The sequence below is a fragment of the Bidens hawaiensis genome, unplaced genomic scaffold (assembly GCF_021521415.1).
Source record: "Bidens hawaiensis isolate Kalapana, Puna unplaced genomic scaffold, B.hawaiensis_p1.1 tig00028000_1, whole genome shotgun sequence".
In the NCBI taxonomy this organism is placed as follows: Eukaryota; Viridiplantae; Streptophyta; class Magnoliopsida; order Asterales; family Asteraceae; genus Bidens; species Bidens hawaiensis.
Genome location: NW_027494541.1, coordinates 232,788 through 259,163, shown reverse-complemented (window position 1 = coordinate 259,163; position 26,376 = coordinate 232,788). Strand labels below are relative to the sequence as shown.

Genomic DNA, 26,376 nt, shown 5'->3' with positions numbered 1-26,376 from the left:
CAGCAGATTGTGCTTCAGTTCTTCAACAAAATTTACTTTCTCCAAAGTCATCTTTCCATTCGACACCGTCCCTATTCCGGTAATCCTTCCACCGCTCTCTCCTGCGAAACTCACTCTTCCTCCTTGAACAGGTTTCCAGTCGTGTAACAATTTCTTGTTACCCGTCATGTGCCGGGAGCAGCCGCTATCCACAACCCATTGATTGTTGGCAGCCCTGTTCAACTGTTCCTGCACGATTAAAGCAGATGATTAAAATCTAGGGACCCAAGACCGATTGGTCTTGGGTCGATACATCCCGTACCTTGGCTGTCCAAAGTTAGTATCATAATAATTTCTGTGAGTCCTAACAGGATACCTTGTTGTGGATTGTCTATGAGGCCATCCAAACCTTCGTGAATTAAAAGAATTATTACCTATGGTTTGGTTGTTAGCAGTGAAAAACTGAGATCTATTTCTTTGAAAACCTGAATTAGAACAATTTCTGAATTTTGATGGGTTTTCAGTTTTAACATTTCCGTTAGTTCTATTCTCAGTTCTCGAAGGCCTCACACCTCTGAATCTCTGCTTCAGAGGGCAATCAGCAACTAGGTGTCCTAATTGATTACATCTGAAACAACTCCTGTGTTCAACTTTCTTTTCCATAGTTGTTTTAGATGTTGAGGCTGTATTACTGCCCGTTTGTCTCACATATGGTGGGACATATGGGTTTAGTGGAGACTTCTTTTCAGGTGTTTTATTTTTCTCTCCACTTTTTGGTAACACTTCCTCTTGTTTTGTCTCACTCGACTCAGAAGACTTGTCCGAGTTAGATGAGACAGGACTAGGCACATAAATTTTCACATTAGACACAGGCTTACTCGTTTCGCCTTTACTAACTTCTGGTTCTTTAATCGTTACTTTAACCGGAACTGTCTGACCATAGTCAACATCGACAGATTTCTGATTACTAGGGTCATAAGTGTAATTATGATTGAAAGGTGGTGGAACTTCATGATAACCAATTCCTCCCCTTTTAACTGGGGAACCTTGATCACTAACGAGGTGATCAAGTATAGCGGTGGAATTTCTGAATTTCTCAAGTTTCCTGTTAAGTTCCACCACTTTCACCTGGTGATCAGCTATCTGTTTATCCCTTTCAGCTATTAGTTTGGTTTTCTCTTCTAGTACTTCATAGCTAAGATCAATCACTTGAATTTTTTCAGCAAGCTTTGCTTTAAGACTTTTAATATCTTTCTCACTAGCTTTAATTTTTACTTTGTAACTATTTTCTCTAGCTTTAGTGAAATGATGATCTTCTTTTAATATTTTAAATTGCGCATCCAAACTAACAAACTGATCAGTTATAGTTGTCAGTTGTTCAGACAGATGTTCACACTTAGTAAAAGGGAGTTCGGTACTTACCTCGGAGAGCTGGTCTGCCACATCTGCCATGTAAGCTTCATTTTCGCCAGTTCCCTTCTCACTATCTGCAGTTTCGATGTTTGCCAAATTGGCCTGTTCAAATACTTCTTCAACATGCAGATTCCAGTTGTACTCCTCGTTCTGTCTGGAAATCATGGCTCTATAGTCATTACCACCACCACTCTGCTGTGTAGATCTGTTTTGACTGCGTTCTACACGTTCATTTTTGCACTCTTTTGCAAAGTGGCCATTCTGCTGACAGTTGTAACAGCGAACCTTCGACTTATCAAACCCTGGCCTCTCACCGACAAACTTCCTGCCAGTCTTTTTCATGAACCTCTTAACCCTTCTCACAATCAGAGCCATCTGCCACTGCAGATCCATCTCCTCCAGATCATCAGCATCGATCTGATCATAGTCTTCATTAAAAATTGCAGGATCAACAATCTTACCCTGAATGTAATTCTCATACGAAGCAATAAAAGATGCATAGAGAGCAAACTGCTGTTCAGCAGATTTAACACTCATGGGCATCTTCGAGTAGTTGTTGTTTGAAACACTTGGAGAAAAACTACTCTTGGTCGCTTGAGGTTGAGAAGCATTTGATCCTCCAGCTACAAAGCACACATCACCGTTCATGTTGAGAGATACATGTCCTTCATGTGTTGAGCTAGCGCCTGACTCTCCCTTAGAGTAATAAGCAGATGATTCAGTTTTCGAACTTGATCCTGAGTTAACCTTTGCACCATACATACCCGGATCTTGAACCTGATCGGTAGGTGTTTCCTTTCATACCATGTTCAGTTCAAACGTTCTTAGCTTGTTTACTGCTGTCTCCAGGTCATAGTCAGCAAAGTCTTTGTCTTCTCTCATCAACACAGTATACATCTCCCATTTCGGTGGGAGAGCATCAAGAAGCTTTTCTACAATCTCATCTTCTTTGTAAACAATTGAATAGTTGCTGAGTTCAGTCACCAGATGATAATATCTAGTGATGATATCATCAAGTGATTCATTCTTCAGATACTTGAAGACCGAGAATTGGGTTTTTAGAAGTTTAATCTTCGATGCACGAATTCCCACATTGCCCTCAAACCGGTTTTCAAGCGCTTCCCAAAGCTCTCTGGCAGTTTTATACTTTCTGAAAGTGTGCAGAATCTCTTGTGGAAGAGCCATTGTAATTGCTGCATGAGCTTTGCTTTCGGCCTCATACATTTTCTTCTCTTCTTCTTCCATCTCTTTGTATTTCTTGATCTGATCACGACCCTCATACTCAGTAGTAGGTGGAATGTAACCATCTTGTATGCATACCCACATCTTAGCATCTTGGTACTTGACATATTGTTCAAAACGATCTTTCCACGCTACATAATCAGTTTTCTTAAGCATCTTGGGTGCCTTTGTAGCCAAACCTGCTTCCACTTCCATCTTAACTAGTTCTGTAATGTTGATTGACGACATCTTTCACGAAACCCAAAGAAACTCGAAAAATAAAAATTTTATTTTAAACAGTACTGTAGGCGAAGTTGAGGATAACTTCGCTTAAGTCTGAACTTCGCTGATTCTGAACTTCGCTTCCTTTTTAAATTTTCCTGATTCGGCGAAGTTGTATATAACTTCGCTTAAGGTAAGCGAACTTGTGAAGGTAGGCGAAGTTGTGGGTAACTTCGCTTGAGATAAGCGAACTTGAGAAGGTAGGCGAAGTTGTGGATAACTTCGCTTAACCTTATATCTTCGCCGAAACCCTACGAACAGTGACGGCAACTTCGCCTGATGAACACGGTGAATATGCAGGTTAGATTTCTGGATTTTACGAGGTTTTTGAAGGTGTTATGGGTTGTTTATGATTGTAGGAGGTGAGTAGGACACAAAAACTCAGAAAACTCGTCCCGCGAATAGTCGAACGGAACGATTTCTACACCCGCGTGAAAATCCCGAACCACACAATTGAGCAAATGCTCTGATACCAATTGTAGGTTCCCAGCCGGATCTACACGAGATATCGCGTTCTACGTAGGTGCGGAATCCCTACGTAAGACGTTACGAGTATAGAAAACGATACGAGCTAACACACGATACGATAATCAAACACACGTTGTATTTCAACCGTAAACACGTGATACTATGATCACTGAGTACAAACTCTCTGACTCGAATACCCGAATAATACACTCTCAAAACATCAACTCTCTCAAATTAATCATTCTCTAAGCCGTAACCTAGCTGAATATATAGGCGACAACTTCGCCTGGTAAGTTCAGGCGAAGTTGTTCCTAACTTCGCTTGTTCCACAAGTTCGCCTATAACTAGCGAACTTGTGATAACTTCGCTTACATACAAAACTCAAATCTAACTAACACGATTACAGACACTCGACACTGAACTACTGACATCATGCACCAACAAAATGCTGTGAATATATATGCTTCAAATGATGCTATGGAACGAAGGGTGTTATGGCATATGCTTTTGAGCATTAAGAATGTTCTCCCAGGGTTGTGGGTGTTCACGGGTGATTTTAATGAGGTTAGAGATCGATCCTTCGGAGAGACGAAATTCGGAGTTTGTAGCCTCAAACGCGGCGGCGTTTAACCGATTTATTGAGGTGGCAGACTTGGTGGAGTATCAAATGGGTGGAGGGTCTTTTACATATGTATCAGATCATGGTGGCAAGTTTAGTAAACTTGACAGATTTTTAGTTTGTAGAGGATTTATGAGTGGGTGGTCGACGGCAACTTTAATTGTGCTTGCGAAGGAATACTTGGACCATCGCCTGGTGGTACTTTCCTCTGTAGATGTCGATTTTGGTCATCTACCGTTTAGATTTTTTAACTCTTGGCTACAACTTCCGGGTTTTGTGACATTTGTTGAAGAAGAATGCAAAAAGTTTAAGTTCTCGGGACCGGCGGATTTAGCGCTTGCCACTAAATTGAAATGGTTGAAAAAGAAAATTAAAATTTGGTTGGCGGATTTTAATAAGGCAAGAGATGGGGAGTTGTTGTTCAAAACAACAAGAATTCGGGCTTTAGAGTCCGACGCGAAATCCCGACAATTAACTGGTGGCGAAATGGAGGAAAAGGCTGAGTGTTTGATGTTTGTGCAGGAGGTTGAATCTCAAAAAATGAAAGATCTGCAACAAAAGGCAAAAGTGCGGTGGGCGGTACATGGAGATGAAAACTCGAGCTACTTTCATGGTTTATTAAAAGCAAATCTTACTAATAATAGGTTGCATGGCCTTATAGATGGTGACGGAAATTGGATTGATAAGCCAATAATTTTGAAAAACATGGTGTTTGACTTCTTCGCACAAAGGTTTGAGGATCCTTGGGTTGTGCAACCAGGTTTCGCTTGCCCGGAGTTGCCTGGCTTGAGGATGAGGCGGAGTCTCTTATGGGTTCGTTTACTCGATCTGAAATAATAGAGGCGGTGTGGGGTTGTGATGGAGAAAGGTCACCAGGTCCGGATGGCTTCAGTTTCAAATTTTTTAAGCAATGTTGGGCCTGTTTTGAAGATTATTTTGTGAATGTCTTTACCAAGTTCTATAATTCCGGGTCGTTTCGGATCGGGTGTATGTCCTCATTTATTGCATTGATTCCGAAAGTGAAAGATCCATCGGGTTTTGGTGATTTCCGGCCAATTAGTCTTATTGGGTGTATTAACAAAGTATTATCCAAAGTGCTCGTGAATAGACTAAAGGTAGTAATTTGGAAGTTGATCTCAGAAGAGCAGTCCGTTTTTTTGTCTAACAGAAGTATTTGGACGGACCGTTAATTCTAAATGAGTTGGTGGCATGGTTGCGTAAGTCTGGAAAACGTGGCATGATCTTCAAGGTTGACATTGAGAAGGGGTACGACTCGCTCAATTGGGGTTTCCTTGATTCAGTGTTAAGTCAGATGAATTTCCCGATTCAGTGGAGGAATTGGATTTTGGCAATTTTAGGTGCAGGACGAGCGTCAGTCTTGGTAAATGGGTCTCCAACATGGGAATTCTTATGCTCTCGGGGTCTTCGGCAGGGTGACCCATTATCACCATTCTTGTTTATTATTGCAATGGAAGCTTTAACTGCGATTATAAAGATGGCAGAGGTTACGGGGCTGTATCGGGGGCTGAGCTGTGGAGTTAATGGGCCAGTCGTATCGCACCTTATTTACACAGATGATGTAATATTCATAGGATAATGGGAGGAGGAAAACGCGTTAAATTTATGCAGAATTTTAAGATGTTTCTACTTGGTGTCGGGGTTAAAAGTGAACTTATTAAAGTGTCGAGTGTACGGTATGAGTGTGAACCGGACGGAAGAACAGAACATGGCAGAGTTACTCCGGTGTCGTGTTGGAAGTTTTCCGTTTAAACACTTGGGACTCCAAATCGGAAGCAATATGAATCGTATAGCGGCGTGGGATCCGGTGGTAGAAATATTCAAGAAGAGGTTGTCACAGTGGAAAGCAAAAACATTGTCTTTCGGAGGTCGAGCTACGGTAATTAAATCGGTACTTAATGCGTTACCGACCTATTATTTTTCTCTATATCGGGTTCCTGATGGCGTGATAGATAAGTTGGATCAACTAAGAAGAACATATTTTTGGGGTGGGTCGGAGGAAAAGTTAAAGATTCATTGGGTCGCTTGGGAAAGGGTGATTGCTCCGAAGGATTATGGCGGGCTTGGCTTAGGTTCACTTTGGGATATGAATCGAGCTTTGCTGGCAAAGTGGTGGTGGCGGTTCAAATGAGAGCGGGGAAGATTGTGGAGGAGGATAATATGGTCGATTCATCATAAGTCGAGGGATTGGCAAAGCATTCCGGCGAAGTTGTCACTCCCGGGCCCATGGAAACATATAAAGAAGTCTGCAGACGAGCTGAAAATGGTGGGGATTCGCTTGGATGTACTTTTAAAACAAGTGTTAAAGAGTGGAAATAATTCCCTTTTTTGGCTCGATTACTGGATCGGAGACGAAATACTAAGCATTAAATTCCCCCTTTTGTTCGGGCTAGATACAGAGAAAGGGTGTACCGTGGCAGATCGGTTGACCATGGTGAATGGAGAAATATGCAGCACTTGGGGTTGGTTGAGAGCACCATGTTCAGGCCCAGAAGTGATGGAGTTGAGAGGAATTCTTCAATTATGTCAAAATGTGGTGCTGGAGGATGGGAATGATAAGGTTGGCTGGGTTTTGGATGATTCTAGGTGTTTTTCATTCTCAAGTTTGACAGACAAAATTAATGAGGTTCGGTTCTTACATCCCGAGTTTAGATTAAAGTGAAACAATTGGGTCCCTAGTAAAGTGGGTATTCTAGTGTGGCGGGCGGAGTTATATAGGATCCCGGTGATGTCATTATTGGCAAAACGTAATGTTATTGTCGGGTCTTTGTTTTGCCCGGCGTGCGGTGAGTCGGAAGAGACAACCGAGCATGTCTTTGTTTCTTGCGGGTTGGTTCTGTTAAAACGATAAGGAATCATCGACTTTCATGGGTGGATAGATTTTATCTCATGGGGAGGCTTTGGAGGAGATCAAGATAACTAAAAGTGTTTTAAGTATGTTATGGTTTATCCATTATCTATGTTTATCTTTTAAGTTTTTTTTTCAAATTAGTAGTAGTATTTGAATTGAATTGGGAGTCTTGTAAGGGTCTATATAAACCCGGTCAGAATGTTTGTTTTCTGTGTGTTCTATTTTTCGGTTTTAGTAATCAAAAAGAGTCGCTCTTGAGTTTGAGCAGAGACTGGTTGTTGTGTTTGGTTTTCAGTATTTGGTTTCACTTGTTCCAAGTTTAACAAGTGGTATCAGAGCCAATCACAAAAGATGTTTGTTGGTATCTGATTCTTTGATCGAGGTCCAGCCCGTGGGATTAGTTCCACGATTGATTGCTTGTTTAAGCGATTGATTTGACTGTAGGTTAAAAGAATCGTTCGGTGAAAAGAAGAACGAGACAGACCTGAGAATCATGTCGGAATTCCAAGTCGTAGGAGGTGTGAAGAAATTGAACAATTCGAACTATAACACGTGGAAGACGTGTATGCAGTCTTACCTTCAAGGGCAAGATTTGTGGGATATTGTCAATGGAGAAAGCACCGTGGAACCAAGGAATGATGTGAACGGGGCCATTGGAAAGTGGCGAGCAAAATTTGGTAAAGCCATGTTTTATCTGAAAACAACTATTGAAGAAGAACTTTTAGAACACATCCAAGGTTTCGAGATGCCAAAACCTGCATGGGATGCGCTAGCTGCCTTGTTCTCCAAGAAAAACGACTCAAGGCTTCAACTGTTGGAGAATGAATTGTTGTCGATCAGTCAAAAAGATCTAACGGTACCCCAGTACTTTCACAAAGTAAAAACATTATGTCATGAGATTGGCGAGTTGGATTAACAAGCGAGAATTGGGGATGCTAGAATGAAGCGAATTATTATCCATGGGTTGAAACCCGAGTACAGAAGTTTTGTTGCAGCCCTGCAAGGATGGGCGAATCAGCCCTCTCTTGTTGAGTTCGAAAATTTGTTGGCAGACCAGGAAGCTTTGACGAAGCAAATGGCAGGTGCAACGGTTGGGTCATCGAAAGATGTTGACCAAGCCCTATATGCCGGAAGGGAAGAAACGGGTTTCGAGCAGGAAAGCTCCAAATACGGAAGCGTGAAGGGAAACAGAAACTGTGGGTTAAGAAAGATAAAGAGAAAGAGAAAGAAGAAAGAACCGGAGATAAGAATAAAAATGTGGAAAATAAGAAGTTTTCTTTCCGGTGTTACAAATGTGGACGTAAGGGTCACATAGCGAAGAGATGCTCGGAAAATAACCAGGAAGAAGGGAATAATGCTGCTATTGAACAAGATGACGAGTGGGATGCAGAGGCGTACTTCACTAAAATTTCCGATGCTCATGCATATTCGGCAACGGGTCAGCATAAGTCTAACAACCTTGATGATTGGATAGTTGATTCTGGGTGTTCAAATCATATGACGGGAGAGAAAGGTATGTTGTCTAATCCCATAGTATATGGTGGTAGCAAGGTTGTCGTTATTGCTGATAATTCTAGGCACTCGATCGCACATATCGGGAATGTAAAGTTTCCAGTCGGGTCAAGCAAAAACGAGCTAATCCTAAAGGATGTGTATCACGTATTCGGGTTGAAGAAAAACTTGTTGTCGGTAACTCAACTCACCGATGCGGGTCATTAAGTGTTGTTTGGGCCTCATGATGTTAGAGTGTTTGATCACTTTGAAACATCAAGTAAACCGGTTCTGCAGGGAAAGAGGAAGGAGACGATGTATGTATTGTCAGCAGAATCAGCATATGTTGAAAAGACTCACAGCAACGAAAACGCTGGTTTATGGCATCGACGCCTTGGGCATGTTGGTTTCGATAAGCGTGGAATTATGATGAAAAAGGAGACTGTAAGAGATCTACCGGTTCGTGATGTGCACCCGGATCAAGTATGTGCTGGTTGTCAATTTGACAAAGCGAAACAGCAGCCGTTTGAATCATCGGATTCCAAGACCAGTGCTCCGCTCGATCTCATTCATACGGATGTCTTCGGAGCATTAAAGAAACCATCACTAAGCGGTAAACATTTTATGATCACATTCATTGATGACTACTCACCTTTTGTGTGGGTATACTTTATGCACCAGAAGTCAGAAGCCTTCGAGAAGTTCAAAGATTTTAAGCTTGAGGTCGAACGTTTAACGGGGAGAGAGATAAAGGTTCTAAGATCTGAAAATGGTGGTGAGTACATGTCACATGAGTTTTCAAATTTTTTGAAAACAAACAAAATCGGGAGGCAACTTACGTGTTCAAACACGCCTCAACAGAACGGTATATCAGAGAGAAAGAACCGACATTTAGTTGAAGTTTCAGGAAGTATGTTGCACGATAAGAATGTGCCAGGAAGTTATTGGGCTGAGTCAATGATGACGGCAGCTTACGTAATTAATCGGCTGCCGCAACAAGGGCTCGAGTATACATCTTCGTATGAAAGATTGTTTAGGAAGAAACCAAGTGTTAGGCACCTGAAGGTTTTTGGGTGCATGTGTTATGTGTTTATTCCTAGCCACCTTCGTCACAAGTTAGAAAAAAAAGTTGTTCGGTGTATTTTTGTGGGGTATGATGCCCAACAAAAAGGATGGCATTGTTGTGACCCGGTAATAAGAAAATGCTATGTCTCTCATAACGTAGTGTTTGATGAGATGTCGGCTTGGTGGACATCCAGTAAAGAAGCCCTACCCGATACCGATTTTTTGAAAGAAGAGTTGAATCATGTAAAGCTAAAGTTCAATAATGATTCTGATGGAGAAAACAACGAGTCAAGTTTGATTCCATAAACAAATGAGGAATCTGGCCAAGTTCAGTCCGAACTGGTACCCGGCAAGAAGATCGAATCGAGAAAAGAGACCTAATCCATGGTATGCTAATGTTGTCCGGGTTGAAGAACGAATCACTGAACCAGATTCGTTTTCTAAAGCGAGTAAAAAGGAAGAATGTGTTGAAGCTATGAGAATCGAGATGGAAGCTCTTAAAGCTAACCAAACCTGGGATTTAGTTCCGTTACCGGAGGGTGCTAAACCAATTTCGTGTAAATGGGTTTATAAAGTGAAACGTAAACCGGATGGCACGGTGGATCGGTATAAGGCCCGACTGGTAGCCCGGGGTTTTTCTCAGCAGCTCGGTTTGGATTATGAAGAAACGTTCAGCCCGGTTGCTAAGTTAACAACCGTGCGAACTGTGATAGCTCTAGCCGTAAGTAAAGGATGGAATATGTGGCAAATGGACATCAACAACGCGTTCTTGTATGGGAGTTTGGATCACACTATACACATGGTACAACCGTCTGGATTTGTGAGCTCTAGAAATCCGAATTATTTGTGTAGATTAAAGAAAGCGTTATATGGTTTAAAGCAGTCGCCACGCGCATGGTTTGGGAAGATGGCGGAATTTCTTGAACATAATGGGTTTTCCATTACAACCTTAGATTCAAGTTTGTTTATCAAAACCATGGGAACTAAAGTAGTTGTGGTGTTAGTTTATGTTGATGATTTAATAATCACAGGAGACGTTGAAGATGAGATTGACCAACTAAAGGAGAACTTAAACACTAGGTTTAAGTTGAAGGATCTGGGTCGGCTACAACATTTTCTTGGACTAGAACTCGAGTATAAAGAAGCTTCAGTAATCCTACATCAAAGGAGGTATGTGATAAATTTTTTACAAAAGTTTGGACTAAATTGTTGTAAACCGGCGGCAACTCCGTTCGATGTGAATGCTAAGTTGTATCTAGATTACGGAACCGAGCTAGAAGATCCTACTGAGTATCGGCAGATGGTGGGAAGTTTAATTTATCTTACTCTAACAAGGCCTGATATCGCGTTTGCGGTTGGTGTTCTAAGCCGTTTCATGCAAACTCCAAGAAAGCCTCACATGTATGCCATGCAACGAGTCTTGAAGTATGTTAAGTCGACATATAGATGTGGTGTCGAGTTTAAGAGGGAGTCATGTGTTAAGCTTAGAGGCTTTTGTGATGCCGATTATGCCGGCGACCCAGGAAGTAGGAGGTCCACTTCGGGATATGTGTTTTTGCTCGGTTCAAGTGCTATATCGTGGTGTAGTAAGAGACAGCCGATTGTGTCTCTTTCAACTACAGAAGCTGAGTATCGTGCTTCAGCTGAAGCAGCTCAAGAGTTGGTTTGGCTTGTTCGGTTGTTAAAGGAATTAGGACAGAATGTTGAGCGTGGTGTGGACTTATTTTGTGATAATAAGTCAGCAATTCAGTTAGCTGAGAATCCAGTGTTTCACGCTCGTACTAAGCATGTGGAGGTACACTATCATTTTGTTCGTGAAAAAGTGTTGAGGGTAGAGATTTACTTGCAGTATGTAGAGACAAGTAAACAAGTAGCTGATATGTTCACGAAGGGATTACCGAGTACTAAGTTAAAAGAGTTCTGTGCCAATATGGGAATGAGTATGGTCGATGTTGAGAGGGAGTGTTAAAACGATAAGGCATCATCGACTTTCATGGGTGGATAGGTTTGATCTCGTGGGGAAGCTTTGGAGGAGATCAAGATAACTAAAAGTATTTTAATTATATTATGGTTTATCCATTATCTATGTTTATCTTTTAAGTTTGTTTTTCAAATTAGTAGTAGTATTTGAATTGAATTGGGAGTCTTGTAAGGGTCTATATAAACCCGGTCAGAATGTTTGTTTTCTGTGTGTTCTATTTTTCGGTTTTAGTAATCAAAAAGAGTCGCTCTTGAGTTTGAGCAGAGATTGGTTGTTGTGTTTGGTTTTCAGTATTTGGTTTCACTTGTTCCACGTTTAACAGGCTCAAGCGGTGTGGCAAGCGGTTTCAATTTGGTGTAAGGTTCCGCACATTTTCGCGTTTGGTATTCGAGATACTTTTGAGTTATATAAATTTATATATGGTTCAAAACAAAAGGTGAAGATGTTCCACGCGGTTTGTTTGGTGTCGATGTGGTGTTTATGGAAGGCGCGAAATGACATAGTGTTTAATGGCATGGCGGTTACGGTGGAAACCGTGGTGGGGGATATAAAAGCACTCGGATATCTTTGGATTAAGAATAGATCGGGTGGGTCTAGCTTTTCTTGGAAGGATTGGTGTAGGTTCAAGGTTTAGTTATGCATGTTTTGTAAACTTTCCATGGTGGTTTTGTTGGGTTTTCTTAGTCCTCGGGCTAGTGTCTTGCTAGTCCCGAGTTGGATGTTTGGTGTGTTTTAATAAAATTTTATTTTGTTGGCCGTTCAAAAAAAAAGGGTGTCGTTTGATCCGCTTGTTATGAAAAAGAGGGAGTGCAACTTGTGGCAGGTACCTGCAAGTAAATGAGACGCTACCTCTGCCCAGGGGCGGGCCCACATAGTCGCCGTTGGGGTCTCGGAACACCAATGTTTTTAAGAACTTTCTAGAAGCGGTATATAAAAATTTTTAAGGACCACATAAGAATTAACACTTGGAACCCATTGTCAATAATATTAATGTGGTCTAGTGGAAAGTTCTTTATTTTCCCTATGAATGGTCCCAAGTTCGAGCCCAATTATTTATTATTTTTTAAACCCTACTCAATATTACTTATTTAGCTACGAATCCAAACATTTAAGCTTACTGTGTGTAGACATTACAACAAACACATCTCAAACTCTCAAGAAGATACTCCATACCCTTTTAAAAGAATGCTTTTTAATAGTAAAAAACCAACATTTATAGATAAATAGAGACAATATAGTCAAAAGGATGGAACTCAACCCATGTTTAGAGCCAAGAATCTTCAGAAAAACCATTTTTTTAGTTCATGGATCCTAGAACTAGTAAAAATAAAAACTTACATCACGAGTCATTACTATTATAAAGTTGAAAATATCATCACGGTATTAGATATGTAAATACAAAAGTTTGGAGATCATTTTAGTGAGGTAACCACCCATGATTTTGTGTGTTTTATTATACTATTGTTTTTTATTATGTTATCTCGACTCGACCCGACCCGAACAACAAACGATCTGCAAATTTTGAACATCGAAAAGTGGGACCCCATTGGCCAAAAATCCTGAGTCCGCCACTGCCTCTGCCCTTGTCGTGTCTGCGCCACTTCCACAACCTCCACCCCAAAAGACATGTATAGAGTGCAACTCTCCAACCCCATGTCTTCCTTTTTTATTGCATGGATCTACTTTTGTTTTTCTACCTGTTTTGCTTCTCTTCACTCATCTTTCCTTTTCATTTCAACAGAAATAATTTAGAGAGCAAAAAGAACAAGTTTTTTTTTAATGCTACAGTTTAGCTGAAAGAAAATCTTTTCAAGTATAATGACCTTTTATATTGCCTATACCAAACGAGATCATATTCCATAGTCCCTTAATATCCAAACACTCTCATTATTTCCTTAAGGTGAACTAGTACTAGGATTGTTAGTTTTGTATTCAATAATACCTTTTTAGATACATAAGCAGTATCTGTTGAATCTGACACAAGTGAGCTGATAGTAATCAAGAACGGATCTTGACTGTGCTTAATATAAAACAAATATTGTTGTATATTTGATTTGTAGGTGCTGTACGTACAGCAAGAAGAAAGAATAAAAAACTTTGGATGATGGTTGCACTTTTTCAACTTGAAAACACAGTGGACGACGAAGACTTTTTGACAAACAAAAAAACAACTCAATATTATTAAGAAAACGAACACATGAAAAAACTTAATAAACCTATGTGAACCAAGGGTTTATATAACACCCTTAATTCGAGTCCTACTCGTATTCAAATACACAATTTGAATATAACTCAAATACGTTTTAGGATAAGACTAACTTAATAAAAATAAGACGAACTTATTAATAAATAATAAACGAATTATTATTTAAAATCTCCTCCAAGCCACCCCATGAGATTTACCGAACCGGTGTTAAATATCGTCTCGTTTAACAGTATCAGTTGTGGTGCTTGTCATGTAAAAAATCAAGCATGGTTGGTATATATATATTAGACAAGCTTAATATTAGAATCTATTAGGCCAATGGCTTAACATCCTGAGAAATCTCTCAACGTATTGAGATTTTTGTTCAATCTTTAATCATTATACCAACAATCACACCTCCTTCCCAACATGTCATCAATATACAAGCACATAACCATATTTATCAGTTATGTTGCGTACAAATTTGTCTGATTGGTTTCAATCAGAATCATCAGACAAAATAAACTTCATTATTTTTTTGTCAATTTGGGTGAATGTGCACTCCACATAATGACATAATGAGCCTTCATTTTGATTCATATAACTCCTTTTTGATCACCATCTAAGAATGCAGTTTTCACATCTATGTGGTAAATCATATTTATTGGTTTCTCTTCCGTCTTTTGCACTTCACAACTATGGGTGAGCTTGGCAACGGATAGAAGGTACAGTGGACAAGTTTAATGTAAATTGGGAGGACCATTTTCATACAAGGAAAATATAAATACAATGAATACAGAATAACACAAAAAATATAGTCTATCAGGAAAATTTCGGTAAATAGGCATTTTTGGTTGATGGTCAAGAAATCATCGAACCAAGTTACCATTTAGCTTAACTTTGTAAACGCCTATACATTAGGCGACTTTCTGTTAGTATTTGGGGCTCTAAATAAGTAAATAATGTCTATAAATAAATTAACTAAAAAATACAATTGACACTACAAGTTATTGCTCGAGCCAAGTGATTTATATCCTTAAAAGCAATTCTGCCTCATCATTCAATAGAACAATGTGCCATGAGTTTGTAGTGAATTCCTCCCTAAGATACAACAAAGCAACGAGTAGTATACCTTTAGTGATATGCAGTTTGAATTTACGGAGTTTTTACGGATTTCAAGGAACCAACCATCGAATCATGTTTGGATCCTAACACAATTACTAAAGAAAAGAAGTTTTTAACTACATTTGATTATTCGGGATATAACAACCAAACATATAACTAGACAAATTTATCTTGGGCCTACGGGCCATATACTAATAAACCAGTAATAATAATTAATAATACTAACTATTATAATTAACAGAACCCAATGGTCATGGATGAAAGGATGTTTCCACAGCTAACTGTGCTTGAGTGAGAGGAATCAATGGATGGGTGACCTTTGGAAAGTTCCCATGGGCAACAAATAACATATTTGAGAGCTCCTAGTATTCCAATTCTCTAGTATTCCGTTAAGATCCAAACAGATTCGTTAATTACTTGGAATCCTTATAACGGGGGAAATTCAACCGGCTTATCACCAAAATATTAGTTACCTTCATTAGAAGTAGGTTTTATACGCCCTCCGATCTTCCACTTAGTTTTGAATGATGGAAAATGTGGACAAATCTGCAGGCATCATGTAACCTGACAATAATGCAGCTATTGGGATGACCATTTTCATATCAGTAGGTTAAACTCATAACAAGCATGGAAACCAACAGTTATCAATCACAGATAGGATGAGAGAGAGAGTAGAGAGCAGAACCTGGTTGTTTAACTAGTATCTGTCATCCCAATTTTATCAAGTTCAACTTCCAAAACTTTCTCTTCAATATTTGCTGACATGTTAGCCTCACATGTCAAACAATCAAATATCTTACAACTGATTTGACACTTGGGCCTTACAACTGAATACAATATTAGAATGAACTCTCAAGTATATGTAAGGCGTATACTATTGTTTGAAGGCCATCAGTTGCTCTTTTTGCTGAAAGTTGATGCTCAATATATGCAAAAGTTTAATGTTCATTCTCGAATACATTAAGCATAATCTATGGTGAATGTTCAGCTGAAAATGTAAAAAAAATTTATATGGGACAACAAAGTTTGGTGAGGTTTAGGACTAGCATTACATAATATACAACACACAACCTTCCTGTATCAATCAAGCTGACACCTCTGTTCCTAAACACATTCTCTTTGCACCTTTTTCATCATTCTGATTACCTGCACTCACAATCTTGCCACTTTCTTTAGCCTCGATTGAACACTTCTTGTATGGTCTGAATCCAGTGTGATGAACATTCTCACCTCTCAAGACTACAAAATCATTACTATTACTCTCCACTAGTTTTTGACTCGTCTTGTTTAGGTCAAACTCAATGTTCTTGTTTATACTCTGTTGATCCTTCTCTGCTGCTGTAGGATTATCTGAGTATCTTTGTGGCAGTACTTGTCTGGAACAAAGGGCTTGAAAAGCAAGTCGCACCTGCATGTTAAACAAAAAGAAATACAAGTTATATTACATATATGTTTCTAGTTTCAAGGATCAGACATAAATTAGTTACTTGCCTGTTCAGAGGCCTCTTTCCATGATTCATTTGGGCTGACAGTAATTTTACCACTATGGGAAATAGACTCCTTAACATCTAACCCTCTAGTTTCTTCTGTTTCTTTCCTGTCTTTTTCTAAACCATCCATCTCAATTTCACTGCTAGAAGTGGTGTTAGAACCACAAGAAGACCGGTCAATTTGTTTGCCAACATTTGTTTTGCTTGAATCATTGAGATCTACCATTGATGTTATTTCCTTCTTGTTTAACTTCTTTTCAGGCTCGTCTGATGAATAGGATAGATCTGCATCCATCTTCTTTTCTAAAGTAGCCTGCTCTGTTCCAGTAGTAACTACTTTTACTTGATTTCCGTCTAATGGTGTCCAAAAATTACAAGAATATGCTCCCGGGGAAAAAGGAGTGCAAACAGGAAGTAGACCATGAGCTGACCACCATGCAGTTGCAGCCGCTACAGTAGCAGCAGCAATGGCAGCCATGCTAGGATTCGCCCCGAGATTCAAATGATCTCTTGAAAAAGAATCTGGAGAGGAAGCTTCTGTATTTGCAGGATGATAGAAATTAGCTGCAAAGCTTGCTGCAACAGGATTCTGTAGCAGAGATGAAACAATGACACTGCTTGTAGATGCAGTTGCTATGTTAACAAATTGGTTACTTGGGTTGGGGTACTTTTGCACTTCTCCCAACTTATTATCTCTCAATTCATGAAATGACATGTGTATTGGATCACTAGTTTTTGCACTAACTTCTTGATGTACATCTACAACTTGTACAGGAACCTGTCGCGGGTAGGTCTGATTACACTGTGTATCGTTTATTAAATTCACGTGTTTATCAGAATATTGACCTTGAATGGTATTATTGGCAGAGTGTGAGCTCTCAAATAATGAGTTATTATAAATATTTGTGTGCTTAATCTCATCTTGCTTTCTGGTTTCATTAATAACGCAAGGCTCAATTGGTATGGAATTTTCGTTTTCTAAGGGCGGCGAAGCACATGGACCTTCAATGTCATTTTGAGCTTCCACATTTGTTTTTTCATTTTCCAGATTCTTCGTGTGGCTGGTTTTCTGGTATGGAAAGAAACCGAATGTATAACACATACAATCAATATCAAGTGAATATGCAAATAAAACCTGTATACCTCAAGGTCCCGTGTATCAGTGTTTCTAGGATAAGGGCAAGCAGGTTTCCTTTTAGGGCGTGGAGGTGGAATTTGAATATCAAGAGCTTGTCCTGTTGGAACTCCTTTAGCAATCGCCTCTTTCTCCAACTATTAGAATTAAAAAGGATATTACAGTAAGCAAAACTCCATTTTACATGGGCAACTCTTCCTGTGCAAATAAAATGTGATTCATAAGTGTGAAATAGATTTTCACAGCACAATGATATCAATTGTACATCAACAGCAAACCACATATTTAAAGAAGAGTGAATTACCTCACAGTGTAAGTTGAAGATAAAACACATGTGCAAAAGAAAGTAAACAACCGACCTTTGTAAAGAACTTTTGTGCATGACTTCTGATCTGCACCACTGTTTTAGTTCCAATATATTCTGCATTATACATACATTAATGACACAAAGGTGTCAACAAAACACATCCATGATATTTGAAAAAAAAAATATAAATCATTGTAATTTGCAAATAATATGATAAATAAACCAAGAATAAGGGTTTTTCTTATGGATACTAAAGGCAAGGATTGTAAGATTCCAAGCAAAATAATAATCTCAAAAACCCTTTGGTACCTTCTATCCGTTGCCAAGCTCGCCCATATAGTTTCAGGGCTTCTAAAAATCTATTATGCTCGTCTTCTGTCCATCGTTCACGTTGTTTTGTTATTGTATAGGGTTTTCTAGTCTGGAATAAATTTGATTTTAATTTACAGATAACGCGCATAAGATTCATGATTTCGGTTAAACATAAAATTACCTTAATGTTGAGTTTCTCCAAAGAGGAGGAGGAGTCCATCTAAAACAGAGCTTCAAATCCTCCTGCACAAATTTGGGATCCAAAAGCTATCTATCATCCTCACAGGCTCCAGTTCCCATTTACAACCAGGAAATAAGCGAAGACTTTGTAGTATTCAGTACCAATACTGCAAATAAGGGTGAGCATAAACTAAACCGAACCATTAACCAAAAATTGACAAGACCAAACAGAAATTAACCGAAAATCATTCATCTTTTTTTTGGTACCCTCGGTTAACCGAATTAACCTAAACCAAACCAAACATTTATATTTTCATCTATTTCTAGCTTTTATATAATTTTTTTCTTTCAGACCTCCATTTCGTGTATTTATACCTCCTAAGCAACAAGTTGGTTGGCCCGTTATGTTAAGTTTAAAATTTTAGCCTAAGTTTGGCTTTAATTATTAACTGAACCGAAAATTGACGCACTAACCAAAATAACTGAACCGATTTCAGTTATGGATAAAAATTACCCCGAACCGAAGTTTTCTCAGCCCTAACTAACAACAAAGTAACAAAATCACTATTACTAACTAATACAAACATTCAAATACATCAACGATCATAGCGATATCGTTCCTAAATTTCGGGAATTAAGAGAAATTCAATCATCAACCAATAGTACCATAAAATACTGAAATCCTTACCAAAATGAGCCGGATAATCCCAAAACCTACAAAAATCACAAACCGCGGAGTAAAACAAGCTTCAATCAGTACTTAGAAGCCCTAAAACTGAAAAGATCAATAAATAAATAAGCACATACTCGTCATCGGATGGTGAATCCGATCAGCATGAAGAGGATTCATTTCATCATAGAGTGTAACAATCGATGTTGCAATAATGATTAATAAACTCAAATAAATAAGTTGGATCGAATTCTATGGAATGAAGAAGCAGAGATGAGAGGAGTGAGCAGAGGATTTGGATGAATCTGAGCCACAAACAAATGCGGGTGGGTTTTAATTTGAGGCTGGAAATGAGAATGAGTGACACGTGGAGAGATGGTAGCGGTAGATAGGCACCATCCCGTGCTCTTTTATAATTTGGGTAGGTTTGGTTTGTTACTTTTATAATACCAGCCAGAAAGAAAGAAAGAAAGAAAGAAAGACGTTGTTAAATATCCACCACAAGTTCCCACGGAAGACAACTTGAGGCGGTGGACGGATGCCTGGTGTTTCTTGTTATTGTTATTTTATGTTATCTACTCAAGATTAGATTAGATTTGATGCTATTCCAAAAAGAAACTAATAAATAAATAAATAAAAATCTACTTAGATTTTAATGGAACCTATACTATATGTCAACTAAAACAAAAGAAAATCAAGGTTCCTGGTTATGGAAGACTTCAATCACATATGTTTGGCGTATCACTGTTTTGCTCATGACAATTCAGATAAAAAGATTGTTTGATAGCTTTTTAATAATTTATATGGATAAGAGATAACTTTAACTGCTAATGGTGAATGATTAAGATGTAACATTTTAATAATAACTATCATTAATGTGATTATGTGAATAAAAAATATTAGGTACAGTATTGGGTTTTTTTACAGAGCTGGTGATGTCTATTGTTGGTAGTAAGTTGTGGTTAAAAACAAAGTGTTGTTAATAAGTGATTCCTACTAAAGGAAACACCTAGCGTCGGTTAAAAATGTTGTTGAAGTTACTGATGATAGTAAGTTTATACTAATGGGCATAACAACTGATGCATAACTTAATATTTGTCAAGGAAGGTGCTAGTTATGAAGAAACGTGATGTTGATCAGGAAAATACGTGAAATCAGATAGAGAATCAAATAAAAAGTGTTTGTAAATATGTCATCTTTATTTGATTTTTCTCTCTTGTAACATCTGTTTTATATTTTGCAGTTATCTTCTACGGGTTATTTAGATATATCAGCTAAAAATTAACATATGAACCATTTATATACTTGATGTGACAATACTATGTACGGTTGATTACAAACTATTGAGGTTTCGCTAATGAAAATATATATATATTTATCTTATTAGTCATGAATCAAATATTTGTTACCTCATGTGTTGTTTGTTTTTTAAAAAAAAAAAAAAGGTCTGTGCAGCCTCTTTTATCTGCATCGCGCAGACATTAGCATATGCAAATTGTTTGTTTTTTCAAAGACGTTTCATTAAAAAACGTATGCACAAGATCTTCCTAATGCAGACTTGGCTCATCCACTCCTGAGGTCTTCTAACGTCTGTAGAGAGTTATAACACCACACTCTACCAACACCCAATGTCCACCATCACCGTCCACAACCCACCACCCACCCACTGTACGCCACCACCACCCACCTAACGTTCGCCAACACCACCACCCACCACCATCTTCCACCCACCACCGCCTTCTACCACCACCATCCAGCACCACCATCACCCACTATCACAGTACGTACATCACCACCATATTAGTTTAGCAATCTACAAATGTTAAAAAAAACAAACACTCTTCTTACAGACTGAAGATGTTTGGTTTATCTCTTCTTTTACAGATGTCTGCAGATGTGGTCCAGAGACTAGACATTTTACCTCTGAAAAAACAAACGTGGCAATTCCAACCATAAGTTAATGGGTTACTCCTACAGCACGTTATTGTACAATGCTTAAGGCTCTCGGATGGAATACATGGATAACTTACAAATATATATTTTTTATTCTCATTATTTTTTTTAATAAAAAAAGGCTATTAAAACTAATTAAAAAGGCTTCGAATTACTATGAATATATCTAAATTTTTTAGTAATAACTAATGTATGTTTGCGTAATTTGAAATAGAGTACTGTTGCTCTATCTAAATCTAAAAACCGTGTTGCTCCATCTATATAAGGTAACTTGCATGGTTTGAGGATCGTCACCAACCATTAATTATGTAGAAATTGTTGTGAAACAAGCCTAATAGTTAAAACATATAACAATAAAATATATGGAGAAAGAGAAAGATTTTATTAATAGGTGTGTATTACAATGAGATACAATAAGATGTATATATAGGAAAAGAAAACTTGGGAAGAAAGTTAATTTATATTAGGTATTGATAACCATAATATTAATATATTTATAACACCCCCCCCCCTTGGTTATCAACTCAATACGCTTGGAGATGTTGTCTCATTAAAAACCTTGCTAGGAAAACCCAGTGGGACAAAACCATAGCTAAGGGAAAAAGAGTGCAACGCGTATTGTCTCTCCCTGATTTATATATCCTGTAAAATAGTAAATACCGATCTTCTGTGAAAGTTACCCAAAACTTTTGTAGTCAATTATTTGCGTTTTCTTCCCTTGACATTTGAATCTTTAAGTTGAATAATGTTGCATGATCTTCACGTGAAAACTTCTATTGCTTCATCAGGTAAACACTATGATCCTTTTGTGTTTCTCTGCATCAACAAGACTAACCAAACTTGTTTTGATAGGTTAGTAAAATATAAACACATATATTTCATATCTGAAATACATGTTTTAACCCATTCTGATGGCTCATAGCAAGACACATGCCAATAAATATAATTAAAGAAAATAATAATCATAACTAGCTAATAGTACGACATAATGCACATATGTATTTAATTATGGTTTTTTTAAACAATAATATTTCATATTCAGATAGGAAATGATATAGAGTCATTGTTTGACATATTTTAACGTGTGCTAAAAGGATTAAATTTGTTCGTGCTAAACTGTTTCAACATTTCCTAGATCTTTGATGAATTTATAAACATATAATTATACGTATACTCGAACTATAAGCAAAGCAATAATCACACACTGTCAAGGTCTTTGAAAAATAAATTTCTCTTTAAAAGCTCATAAGTTTCTCTAGATGATGCTTACATCATCACTGTATGATTATAATGAATTTTTAAGAGTGAAATTTTGATAAAACCATGGCTAATTATATCCAACTTATCGCTCTCTTTATCAAAATATCTCTTGATTTGTATCAAATAATTTAATCCATACTTAATAAGCATAAACCCATGCATTTACCAATCCATCATGGACTTCTTTTCAACTTGACAAATTATGCATACACATTCACTTTTCCATGATTTTTGCTTCATAAACTTTCTCATTAACACATCATTTTGTATCACATATTAAAAATCCATATTGTACAATTTCTTTGTTTATTGGGATATTGTACACATCATGTATATTCTCTTCTATATGTATGCTTACTGATGCACAAGAATTCAACCATTAAGATGTATTTCAAGTATTCAACTACCTTAGGAAACTCTTCATGAGTTCCATTTATGCTCAACAAATTCAATAATCGTAATGTATTCAAATATGACTCTATACACAACAATCATTGTGTTCTCAAGAACTTACTTTACATGATTTGTTAATTGAAATCCTTCAAAAACTTTCTTGTAAACTTTCAGTATCAACTGAATCATAATATTTGTTAGACGCATATCAATTCTTTATTTGTATTACCAGACTATTTAGTTATTGGAAAGTCATTGATTCCACCATTGGAGAATGCGTCTCCTATTAATCAATCATGGGTTTTTGCAAAATCCTTGTGCCACCAATTTTGCCTTATATCACTTGATTGGATTTTCATAACTCACATATAAGACACGTTTGTATCTAACACTTTTTACAACTTTAGTTGTACGGACTGCTGGTGTGACATTCGTCAATTTCGGGTCCGATTTGTATTCGTTTTGTAATTGTTTATTATGTAAACCGACCCGTTTGGTATACCGAAACTTATGATATAATCAAAATGATGGATTTTATGTTACAATATTTTTTTACACTTGTTGGGTCTCAAAAACATCCTTTCGGTCCTTAAAACGCGTTAAAAACACTTAAAACGAACTTCGGGGGCCAAAACTGCCAATTTTCACAGTTTGAACATGCTGGCCACCCACCCCATAGCGTGGCGCGATGGGGGAGCCTCATAACCATCGTGTGGCGCGATGAGAACACTAGACAGACCTGCATATTATGTTTTCTTGTTTGTTCTTTTATCCAAAATCCGGTTTTTACACACCAAACCTCTTATTTAACCCTCCAAACCTTGTCTTATAAATACAAGACCCTTTCCTACATCCATCTCTGCTCTCATTTCATTTCCTCACTCAAATTCAAGGGTCTTTCGATGTTATTTTCTTTGTTCTTGAAGGTTTGACTTTCATAAGTCAAACTGAGTAAAGTCTTTCATTTAAATTAGTTTACTTAGGGGGTGTTTGTTTGGGTCTGAATGACCCCATTCAGATGTTCCAAGTCTGAATCGCTCATACATAGGGTTGTTTGGTTCATTAATTTTAACATCTGAATGATTCAGTGTACATCTGAACCATTCGGATTCATAATGTTGCTGAACCATTCAGATACACACTTTCTTCACACCCTCACCATCTCCCCTCCCCTTCTTCACCACCCATCTTTATCATCGTTCTTCACCTCTGAAGTCGTCGATCATCACAACCACCAACCTAGTACACCGTATTTATGCTCGTTGATTCCATCATCGTGTCTAACCAGGTTCATTTCGATTTCTATTCCACTCTCAATCGATTCAATAATCTATTCATTATCAATTTCTAAATAATCTTGTTTTTATTGTTTGATTCAATCGATTCAGTTAAATTGACTTCTGATTGGTTGATTCAATCGGTTCAGTATAATCGGATCAGAATGGGTTGATTAGCATAAATTACAAACTTACAACAAGAATTTGAAATGCATATAAAATAATTAGATGCTAAGTTTTGGTACAAAAAATCAAACCAATATTTTAGTTGATGAAAAAATTATTTTCTTAACCTCTTAAAAAATTTAAAAAATAAAGTGGTAATGAGTCAAACAACAAACCCGTCGGTCGACTCAAAACACATTACTATCTTTGAATCATTAAAAATAGTCTCTTAATAATCATTAAAAGACTACTAAACAACCCTAACTCAATAGAATTTGAAAGTTCGATTTTGGGAATTTATCTCAATTTAGAAAATGAATTTATATTGGTGGGCTGGTTTTGAGTTGCGGCCCTTCTTCTCCACTGGGCCTAAGGTATATTGTGACTTGTGAGGGATATTTTGACTTCATCAACACCGGGTTAGTAACTCGGAAACTAGCAAGTCAACTACAATCTTAAAACATAAGTAATACAACAATTCTAACACATGGTTCATAATTTACAATGTTTTCAAAACAACAAAAAAAAAATCTTAAATACCGATGATCACAATTTCTTCTGCTGACTACTCACCCGTTGGTGCGGCGGTAGCTTGTTCTGTACCTCCACCTTACTCCTCCCCAACCCATCAATCCGTTGCGGCGAAGGTGGCGGATGGTTGTCATGCAACACTTGCGAACACATTCTCCATATCTTCACGGACTTATCTAAACTACCACTATATAAAAATACACATGTTTCCGCCACCCCGTCGCTCCTTCTCCACCGCCAAACACTTCACCGGGCCCGTATGCCCGTACAAAATATACAAACACCTATGCCTGGCCCGCTCATCCCGTTGCCAAGCACATATGTTCTTATCCGCGGCACCACTAAACACCATATTTCCCCACGCGGCGAGACACAAAACCGCAAGTTTATGACCTCGGAGCACGCCTCCGTGGATTAACTTCTCGTGTTCCCAATAATGCACAACTCCATCCGAATACCCCGCCTAAACCACCGTCCCCGCGGGCGTAACCACCAACGACGTTACCGCAAACTCCTGCTTCAACAAACTATGCGAAAAGTAATGCTTCGCCGTCTCCCGTTCGACTCATTCCGCCACACCTTCAACGTCCCGTCCGCCGAGCCCGAAAACACGTAACCGTGAGCCCCCGCAACCACCGTGTTGATGACGTCATCATGCGCACAGATTGACTCCAAACATTCAAAATCGGAAACTCTCCAAACCTTCATGGTTTTATCCCACGATCCCGAATACAAAAGAGTACCATCTTCACTCAAACTTAAACTCGAAATCGCATCGAAATGTTTAATCTAAATCGCGCTACGATTTCTATGCACATGCGTGTAATTCTTCGGTCTCAACGACTTCTTTAAAACTGAATGGAAGTCGGGTAACGTCCCGATTTTTTTATAAACTTTCGGGTCGGTTTTCAACGCTCTCCAAACCCGAATTTTCCCGTCCTGGTGGCCGGTAAATATTTTATCGTCCGAGATCACGATCGCTTTAACTAACCCGCTATGCGATTTGAATCCCGAATATTCCTTTTGGTGCTTCCAAATCCGAATATTCTTGCTAGAAGATCCCGTGTATAATAAATCCCCGGTTGCAGCCAGTGAGTATATATGACCTTCTTCGCGAACAAGCGAAGTTAATAACCCGACGTAATTTTTATCGTGCCCTGTTTGTTCCACGTAGGACGACCACGGGGATTCTAACAAAGGCGAGGTTTGGGCCGACATTTGTAGATGATTATAAGGAGATTGTCTATACGAATCCCATCGGGAGCCCTCATCGAATAGGGAATCAGTGTCGGACAATGGTGCGGGTGGTTCGACATTGTGGTTGACGGGTGGTGGCTGTTCAGCGTCGTAAAAGTGATCATCTTCGTCATCGTCGTCTTTGTCCTTTTTCTTGGATAGTTTTCGAGGGATTAGCCAATTAAGGCTCAGGTTCATAATTCTTCGCAATGTGTTCTTCATTATATTTTTTATTTAGGTTTTATTGGTTCTTCCTCTCGTACAAGATTAATGGATCAAATTCTGGATGCAGAATTTGCATTAATTGGGTCTTGTAGTTGGAGAGGAAGATTGATTTAATTTTCAGGAAACCTAATTATTTCACGAGAGAGGATAATATTATGAAAAACCCAATGTCGAAGAAGAGGAAACTTGGATTTATTTTCCAAGAATAGGTTAAATCACGGATGCATCAATGCATGCATATGTTTTATTAAAACAAAATATTTTCTCCTATGGTAACAAAAATTAATCAAAAACTTATCTCAGTATAAATTTACATGTTTTCGTTCAAAAATTTGGAGCCCCAGTTCTCTTTTTCGTGTAAGCTTAGTCATTGAGTAGGTGATTTAGAATTCAAGTGTTTTTAAAGTTATTATACATTTAGAATGTAAAATCTCTTCATAATGATATGACACCATCGGTGAATTGAAGATAATTTACGACAATAATGTGGCACGGTAGAAAATGTTGCTGAAAAATAATTAAGTTTCAAAAATGTTACGGTCAT

The 26,376-nt window shown here is 38.2% G+C and overlaps 2 protein-coding genes and 1 pseudogene across 2 annotated transcripts; 1 reads left to right on the top strand and 2 right to left on the bottom strand.

Annotated features, from left to right (window-relative positions):
* Window positions 1–3,883: 3,883 nt before the first annotated feature.
* Window positions 3,884–4,819, top strand: LOC143576132 (uncharacterized). Its single transcript, XM_077060306.1, has one exon. The coding sequence runs from the start codon at window positions 3,884–3,886 to the stop codon at window positions 4,817–4,819; it is 936 nt and encodes a 311-aa protein (XP_076916421.1).
* A 10,438-nt stretch (window positions 4,820–15,257) lies between these two features.
* On the bottom strand, window positions 15,258–19,065 carry LOC143576134 (protein LATE ELONGATED HYPOCOTYL-like). The gene is made up of 7 exons (XM_077060307.1): window positions 18,930–19,065; window positions 18,811–18,836; window positions 17,940–18,289; window positions 17,683–17,744; window positions 17,332–17,460; window positions 16,190–17,257; window positions 15,258–16,106 (listed from the first exon to the last, which is right to left on the bottom strand). Exons 3-7 carry the CDS (start codon window positions 18,160–18,162, stop codon window positions 15,783–15,785), a joined length of 1,806 nt encoding a protein of 601 aa, XP_076916422.1. The 5' UTR covers window positions 18,163–18,289; window positions 18,811–18,836; window positions 18,930–19,065; the 3' UTR covers window positions 15,258–15,782.
* Window positions 19,066–24,120: 5,055 nt separating this feature from the next.
* LOC143576139 (protein JINGUBANG pseudogene) lies at window positions 24,121–25,874 on the bottom strand (annotated as a pseudogene).
* Window positions 25,875–26,376: the final 502 nt, after the last annotated feature.